General features: G+C 46.9%; 1 protein-coding gene across 4 annotated transcripts in view; it reads right to left on the reverse strand.

Moving 5' to 3' along the window:
* Nucleotides 1-23680, reverse strand: part of DTNB (dystrobrevin beta) — a 157332-nt gene that overhangs the window by 17224 nt on the left and 116428 nt on the right. For 2 of the 4 annotated variants that reach the window (XM_028140292.2, XM_028140288.2), the window contains exons 13-16: nucleotides 15206-15291; nucleotides 14298-14411; nucleotides 12477-12573; nucleotides 6940-6960 (exon numbers count right to left, since the gene is read on the reverse strand). In XM_028140292.2, the coding sequence (XP_027996093.2) occupies nucleotides 6940-6960; nucleotides 12477-12573; nucleotides 14298-14411; nucleotides 15206-15291 (318 nt within the window). Of the gene's footprint in view, nucleotides 1-6939; nucleotides 6961-12476; nucleotides 12574-14293; nucleotides 14412-15205; nucleotides 15292-23680 lie in introns of those variants that run through there. The other 2 variants (XM_028140291.2, XM_054727966.1) reach the window with 2 other exon arrangements.

A 23680-nucleotide genomic window follows, 5' to 3' on the forward strand; every position in this document is an offset into this window, starting at 1 on the left:
GAAAAGGTGAAGAAAAAAAACCCACCCACATACTATTTCGAGCTGGTGCTGGCTGGCTCTGCTAGGAAAATGCAGCTGTCTCCTCGATCACGGAAGTACAAGGAGAGAGAGGCTGATCTGATGCTGCGCCGGCTGTCCTGCGGCAAGACGTGAAAATAACTGCCTGACTCGACGAGAGTTAGGAGGGCTGGGGGTCAGGGCCAGGGGCGGAAGCGAGCGGATGATGGAGAGCAGGATGCAGGAGATGAGGCAATCACACGGCAGTGAGCACAGCAGCAGGCCGTGGTTCGCTCTGGGATGAATGAAAACAGGTAAAGGCCTGGCAGGCGTGGCTCAGTGGTTGAGCGTTGACCTATAAACCAGGAGGTCATGGTTCGATTCCCGGTCAGGCGCATGCCCAGGTTGCAGGCTCAACCCCTAGTATGGGGCGTGCAGGAGGTAGCCTAAAATGATTCTCTCTCATCATTTATGCTTCTCTCTCTCTCTCTCTCTCTCTCTCTCTCTCTCTCTCTCTTCCTCTCTGAGATCAATAAAAACGTATTTTAAAAAACACAGGTGAAGAACATGCCTGCAGACCTTCCTGTCTTAGCAAAGATGCCCGCCTGCACGCCTGAGTGCCGTGTAGCATTTAAAGGTAAGCCTGGCTCTAAACACCGGGAGAAGGGCTGCAGAGTCTTATGATGTCTCTCTTCTCTGGTCATCACCGTTGATACACATTTATCTATCATGGCTGCTGAGAAGTTATGGCCACCAAACACCTCTGCCTTGAGGTCCTTCCGCAGAGGGCTGACACCTATGTGTTCCCACACCACTTCAGGAAACGCGGTGCGAACGCACAACCTGTCCCTCCCTGTGGTGGCTTGTGGGGAAGGCGGCTGCAGACAGGAAATCGCTATCGCGGGGCTGCTGGAAGGTCAGTGACCGCACTGTTGGCAACCAGTGGAAGTTATGGTCCTCAGTCTTCATGATTCTGTCCCTACTGAGGTCAGACTACTAGTAAATTATATAGAAGACAAGGCGGACCCCAAGGCTGGAAGGGGTGGGGCAGGGGGTCTGGTTATCTTCCTAAGTGGTAGAGGAGAGCATAGTAAGCTCTTGAGACAAAGAACAACCTATTAAAACTCACCATAAACCCGAAGATCAAAGGAAAGTTGAAATGTAAACTTTCAGATAGGGGAGCTCATAAAGTCCAAGGCTACAATTACCCTCTTTCTGTTTGTTTCTCCGAGTTTGTCCCGCTCTGTTGGAAAATGGTGTCCCATTAGTTCTCATTGCAGGATTTCAAAGCCAGTTCTTGGCAAAATGATTAGGAACTTCATTATAGGGAAAAGTCCCTATAAAGCGAATACCAGACACCCAGATTGCATATTGGGAACAAGAAAACAGGCTTCCGAGAGAGTGTGGTCCTTATGCAGAAAGCTAAAGCAATGATCCCGCAGGCAGCCGGAACCTACCAGTGATGTTATAAAATTCAATGAGACAAGTTTATTTATTTAATCCTCACTCGAGGATATTTTCCCATTGATCTTTTAGAGAGAGTGGAAGAGAGAGGGAAAGACAGAGAGAAACATCAATGTGAGAGAAACACATCGAATGGTTGCCTCCTGCACACACCCTGACCAGGGCCCATGCTGGGGAGGTGCCTGCAATCAAGGCACATGCCCTTGATCGGGATCGAACCTGGGACCCTTTGGTCCACAGGCCGACGCTCTAATCACTGAGCCAAACGGACTAGGGCCCACTCAGACAAATTTAAATGCCTTTTATGGGAAGGCCGAACCTGTGTGGTGTGGCATGGCACCCTTTTCCAACACTGCCACTCCGCTGAGTCCCTGGATATGCATAATGTCGTGGCAGAGACCAGGCTCTGCAGTTGATGATCTGAGTTGGATTCCAGCTCTGCCATTTATTAGCTGCGTGACCTTGGGCACCTCAGATTCTTCCTATGTAAAATGGAGAGATATTCATCTTTTAACCTGTTGGTGAGGAAGAGCACTCAATGCGTCACCCACCAGCTCATGGAGTACTACCTGCCGTTATTCTATTTTGCAAGGCGCTGGGGGCTAGGAAGGGGCAACATCTCTGCTCGGCAGGCTCCCGAGCTCCGGAGGCAGCTGGGCATGTATGCAAGCAGCATACAAAGGAGGAGGAAACCCGTACCTACGTGGAGGTTCAGAGGAAAAGCAGCACAGGCCCGTGAGGTTAGTTTAACCCTGGCCTCCTGGAACAGGGTCAGGTTCCATGAGAGGTGGCACCGGAGAGTATCCTGAGGGCTATGATTTCAACAGGCAGAAAAGGCACAGGAAGGGCGATCCAGGTGAGGCAAGAGCGTGAGCAAAGGTGCCTGGGCTGAGAGGAGGCTGTGCGTGGGGGAGAAGGAGTCGTGTGGGGAGCACGAAGCCATGTGGTGGGAAAGAAAAGTGTGGGCCACAGTCACGCGGAGCCGTAAATAAATGGTCGTCGAGTTTATTTACTAGGCCACAGAATGGGCAAACTATGGCCCATGGCCAAACCCAGCTCACCACCTGTTTCTTTGTAGTTCATAAGAAAGAATGCCTTTACTTTTTACAAATATTTTTTTTTTATTATTGATTTCAGAGAGAGGAAGGGAGAGGGAGAGAGAGAGAGAAATATCAGTGAGAGAGAAACATGGATTGGTTGCCTCCTACATGCCTCCTACCGGGGATCAAGCCCGCAACATGGACATGTGCCCTGACCAGGAATTGAACCGGTGACCTACTGGGTAGACGCTCGACCAGCTGAGCCATACCAGCCGGACTGGCTTTACATTAAAATGGGTTTAAGTGGTTACATAAGTACTTATGTAATAGCTCTGGTTTGGCTTACAAAGCCTAAAATATTTACTAGCTAGTCCTTTAAGCGAAAGCTTGCTGACCTGCTCAGGCAGCGCCAGAGGGAATGATGTGGGCAGCGTGCTCTGTCTTCAGGAATCTGCGCAATGTGAAGGAGGGACTGGGAGGCAAGAGGCAGGGGACAAGGAGGCTTATTAGGAGGCTTTTCCCATTGACCAGGTGACAGATGCTGGAGGCTGGAAAGAGGAATGGTGATGGGAACTGAGAGGAGAGAGAGAGAAGCAGGCATTTGGAGAAAACACTGCCTGGATCGGACAGCTGCCTAGGAAGAGCAGAGCCTGGGAGAGCGCGTGCATGTAGGGAGTGCTGGCGGTGACACCAACACCGCGGGAGGTGTGCAGAGGAGCGACCTGTGGGGGAAGGGGCCTGGGGATCTTTTGTCATCCATCCCACCTCAGAACAAGGGATTCTGGGAATGCCTCGGGGCTCACAGTGGACAGAGAGAGGTTCTCTGGGCTCAGGGCAGTGCTTCTTAATTGGTAATTTTAGGTGCTAGGGACCTGGGGGTGGGGGTAGCTAGCACTAGAATTTAGGAGGTAGAGGTCAAGGATGCTTCTAAATATCCTACAATGCGGAAAACAGCCCCTTTGCCCCACACACAGTTATCTGGCTCCATACGTCCATAGTGCTGAGGATAAGAAACCTGCCTGAGGGTGATTCAGGGTCATGAGGTCCTACAGAGGTGGCCTGTCCAGGGCTACTCTTCCCAGGTGGTGAGCTGCTGTGCACGGAAGGGCAGGCCACCAGTCACCCAAGACCAGGTTAGAACTGTCAAGGGGCCCAGGAATCACTGGTCTCTTCTGCACATTTGGGAGATGTCCCGGAGGGCAGCTACAGGCCCAAGAGGCTCCTAGATTCTCTCTTGATTTCCTGAGGTTTGAGCTGGTTAAACACAGGAGTTGAAATATGAATCGTGAAAGCAATGTATAACTAGTGAATGTTATACATTTTGAAGTTAAAAAGAGAATATAATAATAAAAGCACCAAAGGATTTGTGGTTAGCCAGCTCTGTAGAGCAGTGGTGAGCTGGTATGGAGTCTTATTAAAGGTACCACTTTAGCTGCAGTAAACTGTCTCTCTGCATTGCCTCTAATTTTAGAAAACATGCCCCTCCTTCCCTCCCTCCATCTCGCTTTCTTTCTTTTTTTAAGCATTGGGACATCTATACTACAGCTCCAAATGAGAGTAATTCTACTTGCCAAATTATGATTAGCAGCAAATGGAGATGAGTGTAAGATAATCTATCGTACCCTGTATCACATGCTTCTTTCAGCTGGAAGTAAGCAGATGTGCATTTCAGTTAAGGACACTAGGCTCCCTACCTTAGCCTTGTTGCTAATACGGACCATCAGAACCAGCCTGAGGTCAGCTACAAAACCCTCGTCATCGATACAGCACCAGGATCTGAGGAAATGCCTACGGACACTCTCAAAGTGTAGGGTCAGAGGCCCAATCCCATGCCAAGACAGGATGGTAGACTGAGGTCTATCAGAAAGACAGCACCAGGAATTCCTGTCCTCCCAGAGATAAGCCACAGGGGTGGGCTTCATGGACGCAGCCAGTGGTGTCACCCTTCTCATAGGGTGCATTCGTTTGTCTGGAAGAGTGGAAGGCAGATGGTTGGCATGAATAAACCCTGGGGAAGGAGATGGTTGCTGGAAGAAAGTGCAGACAATGAAGTGAGGCCTAGAGGGTTTCAAAGTCACCAAGGGACACGCCAGTCCTTTGAGACTGTGAGACTAGACCTTGAACTCAGGACCTTGGCCCCGGAGAACTCCCAAGACATACACACAAGAGGCCTGTGAGTGGCAGGCTTCAGCAGTCTGGGTCTAGCTTGTCATTGTGCCAACTTCAAGGGGATGATGTTCTTACATGGAATCAAAGGTCGCTGAAATGAACATGTGATTTAATCCCTCGTCTGCCCAAGGTCAGCTTTAAATTGACCTTAGAAATAATACAACAGTAGTATTGATTTCTGGTTCTTGGATTACACGTTAATCCATACAGGTGTTTTTTTTTTTTTTAATGAAATGTCTGTTGGAGGGTCTACTGCTACCATTAAAATAAATACCCATAATGCCTGCCCTTCTGAGAGAGTTATCAGGAAGGTGCAGGGTGCTCCCAAGAATGGGCTGCACTCTGAGCTGGCACGTTTAGAAAGAGTTAGTCTGGGTGAATTGCTGGAACATTCCCAACAAGTGGTTTTAACGGTTAAGTGTATCTCTGAGGTGTAGACGGGTGAAGAGAAAGAGGGGAGCACTGGTGGTCAGCAACCACCGGTGAGGCGATCCCCCCGCCCCTACCGTATCAACAGGAAGGGTACAGTCGATAGATAGCAAAGGGATGAGACTGCGAGGGAGGGAGTGGAGAAGGGAGCAGGAAGGATAGACCCGCTTCTCTGCTTCTGCTAAGCCAGGGGTCCTCAAACTTTTTAAACAGGGGGCCAGTTCACTGTCCCTCAGACCGTTGGAGGGCCGGACTAGAGTTTAAAAAAACTATGAACAAATTCCTATGCATACTGCACATATCTTATTTTGAAGTAAAAAAACAAAACGGCAAAAACACCCGCATGTGGCCCGCGGGGCCGTAGTTTGAGGACACCTGTGCTAAGCAAGCTGGAGGCCATGTGACTTGCTCTGGGCAATGAGATGGAGTGGAAACGATGTGTGTCACTTCCAGGTAGCTGCGTTCAATTGCTGCACCTGACCTACCTTCCTGGCCTTCTCCTGCCTTGCCCAGGTCAGTGCATCTATTCTATGGAAGTGCCACAGATCAGCAGGAAACTGTGTCAGTGAAAACAAACAACCCGCCACAGCTTTACATGAAAGCCACTGAGGTTTCTGGGTCCTTTCCTGTTCTGCCCTCTTTCTCACAGTCTGTCTCTCCCGCACTCCTTTCTTATCCTTCCCTTCCCCTCCCCTCCTCTTTATTCTCTAAGACCGCTGCTCTCCGAACTGGAAAAAATAAATTAAAAAAACATGATGTTTTATATTCCCATTCTTAATCTGAAACATGGGTAGGTTTGTTTTTTGAAAAAAGAAATAATTAAAATTTCTGAATTAAACATTTCATATTTCTCTCTTTAAAAAAAAAAGCCCCGAGGTAAATTAAAAATCAGCTTTAGCTTATGTAAAAGATAGAAGCTGCCAAGACCGGTTTGGCTCAGTGGACAGAGTGTCGGCCTGCGGACTGAAGGGTCCCAGGTTCGATTCCGGTCAAGGGCATGTACCTTAGTTGCGGGCACATCCCCAGTGGAGGCAGCTGATTGATGTTTCTCTTTCATAGATGTTTCTAACTCTCTATCCCTCTCCCTTCCTCTCTGTAAAAAAAAAAAAAAAAGATAGATGCTTTGAAAACCTTACTATGTCATATAAACATATGGTGCTACTATTCGAACAGGCTCTCAGTTGATGTTCCTGTGTGGGTTCGCGGCTATCAGGATAAATAAAAACAGACATAAACCTCCCCGGAGCACCGTGCCACAGCCGCCCTCGGAGAAACCAGAGCTCCCTCTGGAGTGGGCCCTGAACGGGAACCCACGGCGTCACCGGCCCCTCCCTCCGTTTTCATCGGTAACTTTGTTAAGAGGCGACTGGAGCTGCGGTGCCCAGGAGCCTGTGCGAGACGAAAGCACATCTGAGGTTATCGCCAGGACGCGTTTCCATGCAGTCACTCAGGACACAGTGCTCAGACCCGAGCTCACCCCCACCGCTCCACGAGCCGTTTCAAGCAATTAAAGTCACTCCAGACAGGAAGCAGCAGGGAGAGCAAGAGCAGGGAAATGCAGTTGTAGCCCGGACAATCATGCATACTCAAACGCGGCAGACGTGTGCTCTGAAAAACGACTCAACAAGCTCCGGTTTCCAACTAGAACATGCTCTACTAGGAAAACGTGACGGGGACTTTCAGGCCACTGTACAACACCATGGAGAGAACTCGAAGGTTCTACACATAATCAGATGACCTTGGGCAGGGAGGGGAGGGGAAGTCTATGCCAGTTACACGAGGAGAAGGAGAACATGCAAAAGGAGCAAGAACTGGACGGAGAAATCTGAAGTTCACTTACTGCCTGCTTTTGCTCTTCCTCCTAGAGGTGGTGGAAACAAACAGAAGAGGTAGAGGAAAAAGGAGAGAGATTAATGCCCATCACCACAAACATTTGGGAGAAATGGCAGAACAGGGCCCATCAGGCCAGGCCCGTGGCTTCGGAGATCGGAGCCCTGACCACCGCAGCACATCATCAGCTGACAGAGCCAAGGGCTGGCCTCGGCCCCATCCGGCTCATTCAATGGGGACTTCGAGAGTTGCAAAGAAAGAACCTCAGAAACCATCTAGCCCAACTTCTTCATTGTACGCATCAGAAAGACTCAGAGAGCTTGCCTTGCCCAACATTTAACTATTTAGGGTAAACCGGAAGCAGCAGCTCAACCATGACCCAAAAGCCCAATCATCTATTTCACCCTTCACAGTATTCATAGGTGGTTAGGCACACAGATCCCGGTGGCGGGCCTCAAAGTGTGGGATACAGACCACCAGCAGCAGCAGTACCTGAAAACCTGTCGGAGATGCAGATTTTGGACCCCACCCCAGACAAACTGGATCAAAACTCTTGGGGTGGGGCACGACGGGTATTTAAGGAGCACAATGATTCGATGATTGCTAGTTTGAGAACCACGGCTCTAAGGACTTCCTCAACTAGCAATCCACATATCCATGGATTCATCTCCAACGTAGTCCCCTCCCCTCCACGGGCTTTGGGGCTGCTCCATCCCCGCACACAGGACACTGGGAACTGCGTCAGGGCCCTGAGAGACCTCACTGTTTCATTAACTCAATGCGGGTTCATTTAGTGCTTCTTACGCATGAGGCTCTGGCGTCACGAGAGGGTCTCTGTCTTTTACAGCCTCGCAGTGAGGGTGCTCAGAGCAGACACCCGTGAACTGCCCTATCAGAACGCACCACCAGGCGCTGCAGAAAGATGCACCGTGAAGAAGAGATACCCACTTCCACCTTCCTCTCTCCTCGGCCCACGGTTCCTCAGCCTCTGTCTTTTAATGGATGTCTTTGCTTCCTTTCTGTGCCTCATCGTGGGTAACTGTGGTCAGGGAGCCTCTGCTCTTTGGCCCAAGTATACACATCCACAAGCAGTTGCACTGGTTCTATTTAAATTGGATCCATCCAGGCAGTCTTTTTAAAAAATATTTTTATTGATTTTTTACACAGAGAGGAAGGGAGAGAGATAGAGAGTTAGAAACATCGATGAGAAACATCGATCAGCTGCCTCCTGCACACCTCCCTACTGGGGATGTGCCCGCAACCAAGGTACATGCCCTTGACCGGAATCGAACCTGGGACCTTTCAGTTTGCAGGCTGATGCTCTACCCACTGAGCCAAACTGGTTAGGGCCAGGCAGTCTTTTAAAAATATATATATTTTTATTGATTTCAGAGAGGAAGGGAGAGAGAGATAGAAACATCAATGATGAGAGAGAATCATTGATCGGCTGCCTCCTGCATGCCCCCTACTGGGGACTGAGCCCGCAACCCGGGCATGTGCTCTGACCAGGAATTGAACCGTGACCTCCTGGTTCACAGGTCATTGCTCAACCACTGAGGCATACTGGTCGGGGCCAGGCAGACCTGACTGAACATACGGAGGAAGTCTTAGGAAAGGATGAGGGCTTCTCAGTGTGCAGATCTGAGTGTAATGGCAAGAATGGTTTCAGTGAAGACAAGAAATTACAAAAGGGAGAGAGGAAGTAAAAATTTGGAGGAAATAATTTTAATCCTGCAAGGGAAAAACGTGGACTAGAAATTAAACGGGCACCAAAAAACTTCCAGCTCAGCCCAGGAAGATGTTCTCATAATCAAAGGCAGCTGCGAGATGCCTGGCCAAACCTAGACTCACAGGAGCCAGGCAGAGTGGGCCCCGAGCATGAGCCGAGTCGGCCTGTGAGGCTGGGGTCTTGAAGCTTTTGCGGCGGCATTCATGGCTCCAGTTAGAAGGGGTTCCAGTTTTGCAGGTAGGAAGCCAGCTCCCTTCCTAGCCAGGCTTCCCGGGGGTTGGGGGTAAGGCAAATAGCCCTAGGAGAGTTAGGAAACAATTTTAAAATGTAGGGTTTTTGCTGGCATTAAGTGTTAAATGGAAATTGAGATGGCGAGGGAGGGAGGGAGGGCGCAAATCCTTAGAGGCTGACATTGCATCTGAGGGCAAAAGACCAGCATGTAATTTCTTAGAACTGTTCCTAAGTCACCTCCCTATTCTCGCAGTTTCTCCAGGTTTGGGATCGGGGAAAACATGGCTTTGGCTCAGCAGCACAGGGAAGTTTCACACAGCAATGCTTCACTGGGCACACTTGGTGACGGGTGTGTGTAGTTTGTCCAAAGACATGAAACCATTAACATCTGTCAGGTGAGGATGGGGAGGTGGACAGGGCGGTGTGTTTAGGACTGAGAGGCCGCCCATGCGCACTGGGGTCGGGAGAGGGTGGACTTTGGCAAAGTTTGTTACGTAGGACAGCGTTGTATGATTTAAACTCACAAAAGCCCTTCAGATAAAGCCTTGAAGGCTCTGTCAACACAGAAAACAGGCCAGATGTAAGGTCTTAGAACGTTTCTGTTAACGACTGGTCATTAGTGTCAGTAAACACTGGCTGATGACAAGGGCCTCGAAGCCAACTTGATTTAAAGGGGTAATAACACCTTCGTTATAAAGCAGACATCTAGAGCTGTTGTGTCGCCTAAAACATGTGAGACTCTTTCACACAGGGGGAGAGCCTGGCTGGGTGGCCAGCGAAAGGCCGCTGTAGTCATCTGTAGAAAAATTTATATTCAAAACCTCACTTCCAAATTCAAAACTGCAGAATTCACCTGGTACATCTGCTTCAAAAGCAATAATGGAAAACGAGGCAGAAAATTATTGGGAGCATGATTTAGAAATGGGAACATCAACGCACAACCATTTCTAGATTACAGAAGCAGTATGAGGCAGAGGTTATGGAGATCCTCATTAATTGGGGTGGAGGGAATGTAAGGGAAAGATACACTCTGAAACGTGGGTAGCTGAGCATCATCTACATGATGTCATTAAAAGACCAAAACAATAAGAAGGCCCCTGATACTCCTTGGTGACAGGAATTGAGTCTTATTCACCATTAATGCCAAATACCTAAACACTAAGGATTTCAATACTTTTTTTAAAAATTAAATAAATGTATGATTAATTTTTACCCAGCCTTGTTCCCAACCCCCCACCCCCCCAAAAAAAGGACTTAAGATTTTGGTTAAATGAATTCATATACAGGGATGATGCTGCATATGCATGCTTCTTTCCAAGCACAGAATATGTCAGGAAAGGGGAGGAAAGAACTCCCTGTGAGCTGGGAGCGTGCGTGGTGGGTTTTAACTGATGAGCACCCCAGAGCATGGGGCTTGGCTGTCGGTTTGACTAAGTGCTTACAGCTGTTTTATGAGAGAATTAAATGCTAGCAGGCTGGACGTCAACGAAAGCTGGATGGTCCTTTGAAATTAAAATGAGAATGGTAAAGGGCACTTCTATTACGCACTGGTGAATATATGTTTTCTAATAGTAGGAAAACATCTTTGAAATTTTAATGGAAGTCAGTGATTCCTATGTATGACCTTTTAAGGAGTGTACATAATGCGCAAATTAAGACTGCAACCCTTCTAGGAAGCTGGACACTAAAGAAACGAGATTTCAACTGTGAATGCTAATCAGTGGATACAGAGACAACATCCCTGGTGTGTCTGCAAATTCTTCCTCCCCGTCTGAATGGCTCAGCCTGTCAGGTGGGTAAACGATAAGGTGTTGAAGAACCTGCCAGGGGATCCTACAAAATGGGCAGCGGGGTCCCGCTTATTTTACTGAAATTGTAACTGGAAGTCAACAGCGAGAAATACAAGGGATCAGAGTTCCAGGCATCAGCACATCCTGCTTAGCCCCTGAACACAAGCGTCAGAGCTGAACTACAAGGTCACAGCACTGCACGCGGGGCTCTGTGCCAGGAGCCCTAAGGAAGGAACCCTGAGGGCAGCCAGCTGACGGGAAAGTGCACAGTGGTACTTAGAGGAAATTCATCCCGACTTCCCGTGGCTTGTATAAACCTTTCACCTTTTAAAAAAAGGTCAGCCTGGGGTACCTTCCCATCTGCCTGGGTAGTGTCTGAGAGCATCTTTCTGAAAGGGAGGTTTGACACAGGCAAAGAGTGGGGGTGGGTGTTATCTCCTGACCTACTGGTGGGCTAACCTCCCAGAGGCAGGGCTCTCAAAGCCCCCACGGCCACAGATATTCCACAGACCAATGGGTCTAGGACATCTCTGCTGTGTTGAGTGGCTGGTGGGTTGCTGAGCTGCATACTTGACAATTATTGCAGGGATCTGGGCCAGGTTTTATGCATAAGGCTTTCTTTAAAGGAGACCCATTTAGACTTCAAACATTTTGCAGGAGAAATCCTGTCAACAGGGATACTGTAGAAACACGTCCAGGCAAAAACAACCCCAGCATCCAGGATCAAAGCGAGAAGCAAACTGAACTCAGGACTAAAAGAAGTGACGGAGCAAGTCAAACGCATCTACCCGAGTTGCTAACACCACTAGCTTCATCTCAAGGGACGGGTTTAGGACGGAGGAGCTGAAGAAGAGATGGCATTTTTCCAGGTGATTTCCCAGACCTGGTCTGAACCCTGGTCACTTCGGACCTGGGTGAGCTCACCAGTCTCCTGTTGTCCTTTAGTTTCTCCCCTTTCTCACTCATTCTGCATAGTTTCCTATTTTTTCAAAACCTTCAGAGGTTCCCCTTACCCCAGGATTAAATCCACCCCCCAGCCTGCTTTGAGGTCCTCTGCATTTTGCTATTTCCATGCTGGCTGCTAACTCTGTCTCCCACAAAACACAGCGGTTCAGGGCACAGACCTTGGGAGTGAGCAGTGTGAACGGATATGTCTGGCACCTCTGCGGCACAGCTGGGCAAACACTTCTTTCAGTGCCAACAACACGGCCCGGGTGAGGACACGCCCATGCCAAGCTACCTTTCTCTGCTCTGGGGTGTAGGTGTGGTAATATATTCTTCAACAAAAATAGATAGTGAGGCCTGATTATTCCAGATTTATTCAAGCCCCAATTCACCAACCCTAGAGCTAACATGCTATTTTATTCCTCCCAATACAGTGATTGATTAGAGTTGGTTGATGATTGGTGTGCTTCTGCGTTACTTACTAAAAAAGGAATTTGTAGGTGGAATACCTGAATATTTGCCTTAAAAGAAACTTTAAACAGTTGGGAAATAGTCACTTATCCATAGCTAATATGCTGTTTGTAAACATTCATAAAAGCAACTATTCCAGGACATTACTCTGGCTCCAGCTATTAACTTCTCCTTTCACAGTCAGGCTTTACGCTGATGTAGGTGACCGTTACACGGAACTCGACTGCCGCTGTGGAGGTGTACCTGGAAACTGGGACGAGGCAGCAGCATGTAAGCCTTTCGCCTCCTCCTGTTCGACGTCACGGGGGAGGCCGAGCTGCCCTGTGGTGGGAGGTGGACAAGGCAGCTGGCGGCCGGAGGAGCCCGAGAGCAGGCTCTTACCTTCAGTAGCTTCATGAGCCCCTCCAGCTGCACCATCAGCTCCCGCCTGCTCTCCTGCAGAGCCGACATCCGCTGCTCCAGCTCATCTTTCCTCTGCCTGGCCAAGAGGAAAGGCCCATCAGAAACGAAACTCAGGAAAAAGGGCCTACGGCCAGGTAGCATCACTTTTGGACCCGGTTCTGCTACTTACGAGAGTATGAGATGCTGAGCAAGCCATTTAACCTCTGATGCCTTATGCATAAAGGAATGATGGATCTATTTTGCCCACTTTACTATTGTGAGAATAGCATGTAAACATGCTCTGGAAAGTATACATGGCCATATAGAGGAAAAGTACAATATAATTATTAAAGTAATTGAAAAAAATTCTTCATCAGCAAGTCAAATACCTCATTTAGAGAAACACACAGAACCAGTCCAAATTTAAATGAATAGTGGAGAAAGGGTATAAAGACTGCGCAGGGAAGACAGGGTTCAGTAGCCAGGGCTGCCAGCACCAGACAGCAGGTGCTAGAAGCGTGACAGACTCAGGAGGGCTGTGTCTACGAGAACTCTGCTCCCTGAGGACAGTTTCATGTCAACTCTAGCTCCATAGGCCCAAAACGAAACTTAAGACTTGCCTCCTCCGATGGTTCTCTTTCCCAACTTCCTGGTCTCTCACTTTTTCATTCCAGCTGTCAGAGCTGAAAAACTCCATCCTCTTTGATACTTTCCTGTTTCTATACTATATTCAATTAAGTCACCCAATTCAGATAGTTCTTTTCTGGAAATGTACGTGTCTATCTTTCTATTCTCACTTCTCCCACTTTCTCCAAGTGCTCCTTACGTCTCACACACACACACACACACACACACACACACACACACACTGGTCTCTTAGCCTGACTAACCCTGATTTCATCTATGATGGTGAGGCCCATCGCTTACTAAATAGGCAGCCTTGATCACGCCACTTAACCTGTCTGAGCCTCAATTTTCTGTTCTGTATAATGGGACTAATAATCAGTAACATCAATATTTTGAGGAACAATTAAGATAATGACTATGAAAGTGTTTTTTTGAAGTTTGCAATCCTGCTCAAAGGAAAGCTGTATTCATTTCCTCATCCGATGCCATAACCTCAATAGAATCTCTAGCATCGCTGATTCTTGGCCTGCACAATCTAGACCTTGGCTCTCCAATATGGTAGCCAGGAGCCACACGTGCCTGCTCAGCACTTGAAACATGGCTAGTCTGCACTGATGCACTGAAAGTGTAACACACACACACACACACACACACACACACACACACACTGGATTCAAATTTTTCGTGTGGACAAAAGAAAGTAAAATATTTCATTACTATTTTTTTCAGTGTCAATTAAATGTGGAAATGACAATATTTTGGCTATATCAGGTCAAGTAAAAGAGAGTATTAAAATTAATGACTTCTATTTCCTTTTAGCTTTTCACTGTGGCTGTTAGAAAAGTTGTAATTACACATGTGCGTCCCTGTATTTCTATTGGCGAGCACGGCCCCAGACCCCACCTTCGATCCTATCGTTAGCACCCCACCTCCTAGTCCCTCTTAGGTCTGGACCTCCAGGTGGTTTACTTTTCCCTAAACAGACCCCAGCAGAGCTATCCCACCCCCTTCCAAATATTATTCACTCCTTCATGTCCAAGCATCTGAAGCAGCCACAGAAAGAGTGGACTGCATCGTGTCTGCTCCAACATGACTAATTGTTCTGATAAACGGACTCTCTCTCACTAACTTGGTTCCCTGGGACATAAACTCCTACCGAGGCAGCTTATAACTCGAGGCAGCATCCCCACTTACCTCAGCAGCCGCAGCTCTGCCAGCAGCGTGGGGTTCTGCTGGGCCTTCTCGGGGGTGGGCTGGGAGGCCTGCTCGTGCTCCAGGCGGAGACGCTGGATCTCCTGCAGGATCTCTCTGGAGGGGATGCAAGAAAGGGAGATGCCACAGGCCTCCACACCCTCTCTCTTCCTGCTGGAAGTTTCCACTCCAGTAGTGCAGCCTCTGCCAGTCTCATTCTGATTGCTTCCACATGACCAAGATGTGACACGGACACCCTCCTAATTCTGTGGCCCTTGACACTTATTCAAGGAAACAATCCTCTGTGGCAGAAAAAGCCATAAAAATACTCAAGAACGTGAAGAAATCTCCACGGAAGGAAAATGACAACCAGAATATTCTTCTCCTCTCTAGGGAAAGGACCAGAGGACTGTGCTAACTCCCCCAAGTCTTCCCCTGATCCCTGAGAGATGGACAGCAGCTTCTACCCGTCGCCTGTTACGTTACGTCCAATCTCCCGGGCCTGGTTTCTACCCGTCAGTGCATAATGGTGTTGCTGTCCGGTCTCCAAGCCTTTAAACGGCCAGTCACATGCAGCCTAATCAGCCAAAACGAGATGACGAGGCAGAGTAAAAGGCCGCTGGGAGTGAAGGAAGAAACCGTGCGCGGGGAGCACAGCTATGAAGGGGAGAAGGCCCTGGGAAAGAATGTCCCCGAGGCCGGCGGGCAGGCTTTGGGACCAGCACAAGGGACGCCAGGCAGATACGCGATGTAGTGTCCGGGGAACTTTCTGGACTTGGGCTGGCCTATATTCCCTGAGGTGGGAACTTCCTTTGTGGTCAGAAGCCATCTGGTCTGCAAGGAAAACGAGAACCAGATACTCCCGTGATGATCTCGGACTTCAGCAACTGGCTCAGCCTCTGCTTTCTCACCTGTTCTTGTTTTCCAGTTCTGCAATAAGCTGTCTTTGTTGCTTGTTGGCATCGAAGTTAAAGCTCAAGTCAGTGGGAGGACGGGTCTACAGTGAGGAGAAAGAAAGGTTTGTTGGTGTGTGTGTGTTTTTTCCTGATTCAAATATATCCAGAGTCCTAGACAGTTGATATTTAAAAAAAAACAGGTTTTTGAGGTAAAAATTACCTACCATAGAACCCACCCATTAAAAGTGTACAATGAAGTCAATGAGTCTTAGTAAACTTAAATAGCTGTGGAGCCAATCACCACAGTCCAGTTTTGGAACATTTTCCATCACCACAAAAATAAAAAATAAAAAAAAATCACCTTATTTGTGGTCAACTGCCATTCCCTCCCATCCCCACTGCAGGCAACCATTGGTCTGCTGTCTAGCTTTGCCTTTCCTAGAAACTTCACACACATGGAATCATAGAACATGTCATCGCTGGCTTCTAGCGTCTACTTAGCATGATGTTTCTGAGTTCCATTCACGTTCTTCCATGAATTAGGAGTTCCCTCCTTTTCATTGCTGAGTAGTATTTCATTGATTCAGCTTTGGGCTATTAAATGAAGTGGCTTTGTGTTGATGTACATTTCCATTTCTCTTGGGCTAGCACCTAAACGTGGAACTCCTGAGTTATATGGTCTAACTCTATATTTAACTTTTGGAGGAACTGTCCAATTGTTTTCCCAAGTGGCTATGCCATTTTACAATCCCACCAACAACGAATCAGGGTTTGATTCTCAACATCTTGTCATTGTCTTTTTGGTCTTAATCATCCTGGTGGGTGTGAAGTATCTAACTGTGGGTTTTAAAAAATGGATATATAATTTACATGCCATACCCTTGAAAGTGTGCAATTCAGTGGTTTCAAGTATATGTATGAGATTATTAAACCATCATCACTAATTCCAGAATATCTTCATCACCCCACAAGGAAACCCCATACTCATTAGCAGCCACTCTCCCTTGTCCCCTCCCCAACCCTGACAACTACTAATCTACTTTCTGTCTCTGTAGACTTGCCGATTCTGAATATTTCATACAAATGGAATTATATAATATGTGATCTTTTATGTCTGGTTTCTTTCACTTAGCAAAATATTTTCAAGGCTCATCCATGTTGTAGCATGTATCAGTATCTCATTCTTGTTTTTACAGCTGAATAATATTCCATTATGTGGATATACCACATCTTGTTTACTCCACAGTTGATGGATACTTGGGCTGTTCCCATTTTTTTGGTATAATTTGAATAATGCTGCTATAGACATTTGTGGACAAGTTTTTGTGTAGAGATATATTTTCATTTCTCTCGGGCATATTTCTAGAAATGGAATTGCTGGGTCATACAGTAACTGCCATTTGAAAAATTGCCAAACTGGTTTCCTACGTGGCTGCACTATTTTACATTCCCACTATCAACATACAAGGATTCCACTTTTCCCCATGTCCTTGTCAACACTTGTTATTGCCTTTTTAAAAATATATATATTTTTATTGATTTCACAGAGAAAGGGAGAGGGAGAGAGAGACAGAAACATCAATGATGAGAGAGAATCATGGATCGGCTGCCTCCTGCACGTCCCCTCCTGGGGATTGAGCCCGCAACCTGGGCATGTGCCCTTGGCTGGAATCGAACCCGGGACCCTTCAGTCTGCAGGCCGACGCCCTACCCACTGAGCCTAACCAGTGGGAGCCTGCCCTTCTTTTTGATCACAGTCATTCTAGTGGGTATGAAATGCCATCTCATTGTGGATTCAATTCACATCTTCCTAATGACTAATATGTTGAGCATACTTTTAAGTTTTATTGGCCATTTACATATTATCTTTGGATAAATCATTGTAGTCTTGATTTGCAAAGTCCACTGATGCTTCTAGCGCTGTTACCCCCTTTAAGAATATGGAAGCGAATCAACACAAGCGAGGAAAACGGGTGAATAGGTGATGCTTCCCCTTTGTTGATTAGCCAGAAGGAAAGCTCTCAGGAAGGCACTTCGATGGCTACGCTTCACTCTGCACATTCTTAAGTTCTGTCCAAAGCATGACCTACGATGACGCAGAAACCTGGTTTCCTCCCTTAAGCGTGAAGATACAGTAAGTACCATAAGAACATCTTTTCATGTGGCACTTCCTAAACAAACAGGGCAAAGCAGCACAGCAAATCTGGGTGGGAGACTTTTTAACCAAACTACCAAATATTTTTCTTCTTAGAGAAAAACAAGGTGATTTTTCTTCCTCCAGAGAAGAGTGAACCAGCAGCCAATTCAGCAAATTTTCTGTATTTTATTAAGCGTCTTGCGAGAGCCTGAGTTGAACCTGGGGAAAATGGCTTGCCTGAGACGGAACCTGCTATGAATAACGGGTTTACAATTTCTGAAAACTGGAGTTACAACGAATGGCTCCTTATTAGAGTGGGGTCAGGGAGAATGATGGATGAGGAATGATCTCTGAAAGGAATTTGCTTCATATGATAGAAAAAACAAACAAACAAAAACCCCACAGTATTTCGCTGGAAACCTCTGAAGGATCTTTTCAGTTTTGAGTGTCTGAAGAGGGTTAATACAGCAATCAAAAGCTACCATCAATAGTGACTCCTAATCGGCAGGAATCTTTGGCACCAAGTGTTACTCAAACACAAAGACACGGAGGGCTGCGGGGGCTGGAGGAAGGTTCAGATCCCGAGGCAGCGGTCCCACCTGGGCGCCATGCATGGAGACACACAGGGAGAGCCCTGGTGGTGAGTGTGCACTGCTGGCTTATCTCACCCAGTCAGACTTCATACACAGTCAAGTGCATTCAATAACAGATGCACTTAGAATTTTATTTATTTACTAGAGGCCTGGTGCACGAAATTCGTGCATGGGGGTGGGGGTGGGAGAGTGTCCCTCAGCCCAGCCTGCACCCTCTCCAATCTGGGACCCCTCGAGGGATGTCCGACTACCTAAACAGGATCGGGCCTAAATGGGCAGTCGGACATCCCTCTCACAATCTAGGACTGCTGGCTCCCAACTGCTCGCCTGCCTGCCTTCCTGATTGCCCCTAACCGCTTCTGCCTGCCAGCCTGATCACCCCCTAACCACTCCCCTGCCAGCCTGATTGATGCCTAACTGCTCCCCTGCCAGCCTGTTTGCCCCTAACTGCCCTCCACTGCAGGCCTGGTCACCCCCAACTGCTCTCCCCTGCAGGCCTGGGTCCCTCCCAACTGCCCTTCCTTGCAGGCCTGGTCGCCCACAACTTCCCTCCTCTGCCCTAACTGCCCTCCCCTGCAGGCTTGATCGCCCCCAACTGCTCTCCCTTGGAGGCCTGGTCCCTCCCAACTGCCATCCCCTGCTGGCCATCTTGTGGTGGCCATCTTGTGTGTTGGAGTGATGGTCAATCTGCATATTACTCTTTTATTAGATAGGACTATCATAAACACCATGCTGCTCCTTTAAAACATAAGAGGGGAGGGCGAATGGGAGATATCTATAATACTACCAACAATAAAAATATTTTAAAAAATAAAATAAAATAAAATAATTTTAAAAAGCCAGGTTATCCTTTTTCCTAAAATTCCTCCAGGACAGTGAAGAGAAAAAGACAGAAAGGGAATTATTAGATCATAAAGACATAGAGTACTTCAGCAAGAAGAGATCTAAAGATGATTCCTTTGAATATTAAATACTTCATTCATTCTTTTATTCAACAAATATTTCCTGAGCATTCACTATGTGCTAGATACCGTTCTAGAAACTGGGGACACGTTAGGGGATAAAAAAAGAAAGAAATCAAATATGTATGACCTGTTGTGGTAAATGTGATGAAGAAATAAATACAGGGTAATGAAACAGTGAGCTGAGACAGAGACTCTTTTTTAAACGAGGTGGTTGTGAAACTGCTCTCAGACTCAATGAGATGGGGAAGCGAACCAGGGGGAGGTCAGAGGGACTAGGGGAAGGTCAGAGGGACCAGGGGAAGGTCAGAGGGACCACAGGGAGGTCAGAGGGACCAGGGGAAGGTCAGAGGGACCAAGGGGAGGTCGGAGGGACCAGGGGGAGGTCGGAGGGACCAGGGGAAGGTCAGAGGGACCAGGGGGAGGTCAGAGGGACCAGGGGGAGGTCAGAGGGACCAGGGGAAGGTCAGAGGGACCACAGGGAGGTCAGAGGGACCAGGGGGAGGTCAGAGGGACCAGGGGGAGGTCAGAGGGACCAGGGGGAGGTCGGAGGGACCAGGGGAAGGTCGGAGGGACCAGGGGAAGGTCGGAGGGACCAGGGGGAGGTCGGAGGGACCAGGGGGAGGTCGGAGGGACCAGGGGAAGGTCAGAGGGACCAGGGGGAGGTCAGAGGGGCCGGGGGAGGTCAGAGGAAACAGGGGGAGGTCAGAGGGACCAGGGGGAGGTCAGAGGGACCAGGGGAAGATCAGAGGGACCAGGGGGAGGTCAGAGGGACCAGGGGAAGGTCAGAGGGACCAGGGGGAGGTCAGAGGGACCAGGGGAAGGTCAGAGGGACCAGGGGAAGGTCAGAGGGACCAGGGGGAGGTCGGAGGGACCAGGGGAAGGTCAGAGGGACCAGAGGGAGGTCAGAGGGACCAGGGGAAGGTCAGGGGGGCGAGCCAGCTGGGCAGAAAGAAGGGCGAAGGCGGAGGCTTGCTGCTGCTCCCGCGTGGTTTTCTGAATCCACCATAGGATTCTGAACAGAAAAATGTATCAATTCCAAATGATGCATGAACATACCCTACGCTCTAGGAGGTGAGCCTAACTCCTGTGTGGCCTGTCCACAGTGACTTCCTTCCAAAGAGGACAGGTGGGAAGGGGCGAAAGAGAAACTTTATGTTGGAAAACGCTGACGAACACTTCCTCCGCCAGGTGAGCAAGGTCAACATCGACGGTGATAAATGATTTTAATACTACGTGCCCTCGATGTGATGTTAGAAAAAGGGCACTCCCCTCTTCTTCCTCAAATCCTACAGTCCCCGTCTAATCAGGAGAAAGACATCGGACTAATCCCAATGAAGGGCCCTTCTACAATGCTTGACTAGCACTCCTCCAAACGGTCAAGGTCATCAGAAAACAAGGGAAGCCAGAGAAACTGTCCCAGCCCAGAGGAACCCCAGGAGAAAGGACCACTGAACACAAAGTGGTGTCCTGGATGAGACCCTGGAACAGGAAAAGGCATTAGGTGAAAAACGAACGGGACCTAAACCAAGTATGGCCTTTAGTCAATAATAATGTATCACTGCTGGCTCAGTAATTACAACCAACATTCCAGACTAATGTGAGATGTTAGTAATGGGGGAAACTGAGTGTAGGCTATATGGAAATCCTCAGTACTAGCTTCACAATTCTTCTGTACACCTAAAGCTGTTCTATAATAAAAGTTTATTACAGACAACACTGCTTTGGCTACCAAGTGGAGAATTTACTGAAGTGGGGTAAGAATGGAAGTAAGGCAGACTAGTTAGGAATCCTAGGTTTTGCTACTTACTTGCCATGCACACCTCGAGCTATTTTGTTTTACTATGCCTTTATTTTCCTGTCTGTAAAGTGGGAATATTTACAAAAAGACAGCGAAGAGGACCACTTCCTTCGTTACACTAGCTTTCTCTTAGGTTGAGGTCATCTCACAGAGCTCCATCGTCTTTAATGAGATGGAGATACCTCTGAAAAAACACAGGATACGAAACAAGACCCCTGTGACTAAAACTGGACAAACGTTATACAACCAAGGCAGGCCGACCGTCAGCAAACTGCAATCTGGTAACGTGCATGTCTGCAGCTCCTAAAAATAGACTGGCCAGGGTGAGTCCCAAAGAGATGTGCCTGCTGTTAACCGGACTTCCTTGTACCCCAGGGGAGGTCCTGGCCTCGTCCCAACCCCACTTAGACTGACTGGAGGGATGTGGATTATTAATATCTCTCTTGTCTCTCAAAAACCCAATAATGCTTTTTAGGGTAGTGGTTACAAAGCCAGCTGTGAATAAGAAGATGGGAAATTTATTTTCTTTTTTCTTTTTTAACATAAAAATCAAGAGATCCCCAAAACCCAGAGATTCTGATTCAGTAGGTCTGTGGCAAAGTCAATGATTTATATATTTTTTTAATGCTTTACACGATTATAATATGTAGCCAGGTTTGACAATTATTATTTTATGGGGCATTTTGAGTCATTAAATGTGTGCAAGATACCACATGGATACCATGGATCTTTCACTCTAAGAAGCCATGGGGAGACCCCATGGCGCATGCTGACACATGATGAGGCTGTGAGGGCCAGGATGGGGCTCCTGGAAAAAAAAAAAACTTCTCAAAAACATGTTCAAGTTTGGTGGAATGAAACTACGCTATTTCCCCTTCCTTTCCCCTTTCTCCCAAGTGTTCCTTTATGAGTTTTTATTTTTTTCATAAAGAAAAATGACTTTAAAAGCAAACCCAAAACATCTCCTTATATCTAATGCTGGTGACATTTGTAATAAAACGTTACGAATGTGCAGTTATTATTATGATTTGCCACACACTGTAGTTTTGTTTTGTAAAGGCATTTAGGCACTTCAGAAACACAAATTAGTTCTCCTGGCTGGTCTAAGGGAGCGAGCATTTCTTTATTCCGGGGCACGTGTGAAGAGGTGTCCGTGGCCAGGTGGGCCACCCGGGGAGACACGGGGCTCGATGCTGAGGCACTCCCCAGGGCGTAATGCCGACTGCTCACATGATTTAATGGTCTTCCTTTGTGGAAGAAGGTTTTAGAAAAAAAAAAAAAAAGTCAATACAAAGCCTATCTGGCAGGCTATAAATAAATTCTTCTGAGCGCTACACCCACTTTATGCAAAGCACCTGTATCAGGGAGAGATTAGCAGATTAGAAGTCTGTTTAACAGAAGTCTAGTCAAGAAGAATCCCGGCTGAGAGTCCAATATTTATAAGACAGCTACACTTTGAAAAATAAACTGAAGATGAAAGGGACCCTATCAGTATTTGGTCTCAAGCCCATTCGAACAACCCTCCTTTTCACACGAGTGAGAATTGGTATCAGAAACTATCAGGTATAAACAGACTTATCTTGTTTGCAGTGAAGGAGAACTGCAATCTCCTTTTGAGGGTCAAATGGCTTTGGAGCTTTAATTTACAGCATAAAAAAAAAATACTATGTGAAGTCAACCAGACTATAGAACGGCATTAAGTATACTTAATTTTAAAAATTCAACCACAACGCTGTCCCTCTCACCAAATTCCATTGATTTTACATATAAATTTTAATTGCTAAAATAGCTTGAACAGTTGTGACTGATTGAGGGCATGCATGAGGTGTAACTGATGAAACGGAACTTTGCTTTTTTCCCTGTTCTGTTCTATTTCACTAACCTTTAGAGCTGTAATGTTAAGAGTCTGAGGCATGACCTAATATCAGATTTTCAAAGAAAAGATTTTGAATTCTAAACAAACCCAAAGGAATAAAGTTACTTTTTGAGGGGGAAAAACAAAGCAAGACTCTCCATTGGCAGCTTTCATAACTCTACCTTCCTATGAAATGTAAATTGGTACACATTTCTGTAACTAATATACTGTGTTTGCAGAATACGGTCCTGAGCGATCTGGCCTGCCTGCCCAGCCTGATTTCACTCCAGTATTGCTCTCGGTGAAGTCTCTAACCTCAGGGCCTTTACACATGCTGAAACACCCAGTGGGCACACATTGCATTTCCTTTACGTGGACAATGCTTACACACTCTGTCATTTTGGCTTCAGATCATCCCTCCTTTCATCTCACTTTTGGCTTGTATTTGATGTTTTTTAATGTTATAGTAAATGATCTTTTTCCTAAATCTAATTGTCTAAATGTTCACTGCAGGTAGATAGAAATAATCAAAAATTTTATATTGACTTTGTATATCTTGCAACATTGCTATAAAGTCACAAATTTGTTTTAGTAGTGTTTTTGTAGATTCCTTGGAACTTTCTATATAGTCATGTCATCTGCAGATAATAACGGTTTTACTTCTTCCTTTCCAGTATTTCTGCCCCTTTCTTGTGATGTTGCACTGGCTAGGCCCTCTGGTATCACTCTGAATAGGGTGGTGAAAGGGGACATCTTTGTCTTGTTCTGAATATTAGGTAGGGGACGTATTCCAAAATTTAATCTTTAAGTGTAATATTAGATGTATGTTTTTTTGTAGGTATTCTTTATCAGAGTGAGAAAGTTTCTTCTACTCCTCATGTATTGAGTCTTAGCATAAATGGGTATTATATTTTGTTACATGCTTTTCCTGCCTCTATTGAAATGATCTTATAATTTTCTTCTTTAAACTGCTAATACGGTTGATTTTGTGTATTAAATATATTTGTATTCCTAAAACAAATCTCACTTGATCATGGAGTATTATCCTGTTTGCATATTGCTGGATTCAATTTGCTAATATTTTGTTAAGGATTTATTTTATCCATGTTCATAAGAGATTTTGACGATCAATTTTCTTTGCT

Source organism: Eptesicus fuscus, chromosome 16 (genome assembly GCF_027574615.1).
Source record: "Eptesicus fuscus isolate TK198812 chromosome 16, DD_ASM_mEF_20220401, whole genome shotgun sequence".
In the NCBI taxonomy this organism is placed as follows: Eukaryota; Metazoa; Chordata; class Mammalia; order Chiroptera; family Vespertilionidae; genus Eptesicus; species Eptesicus fuscus.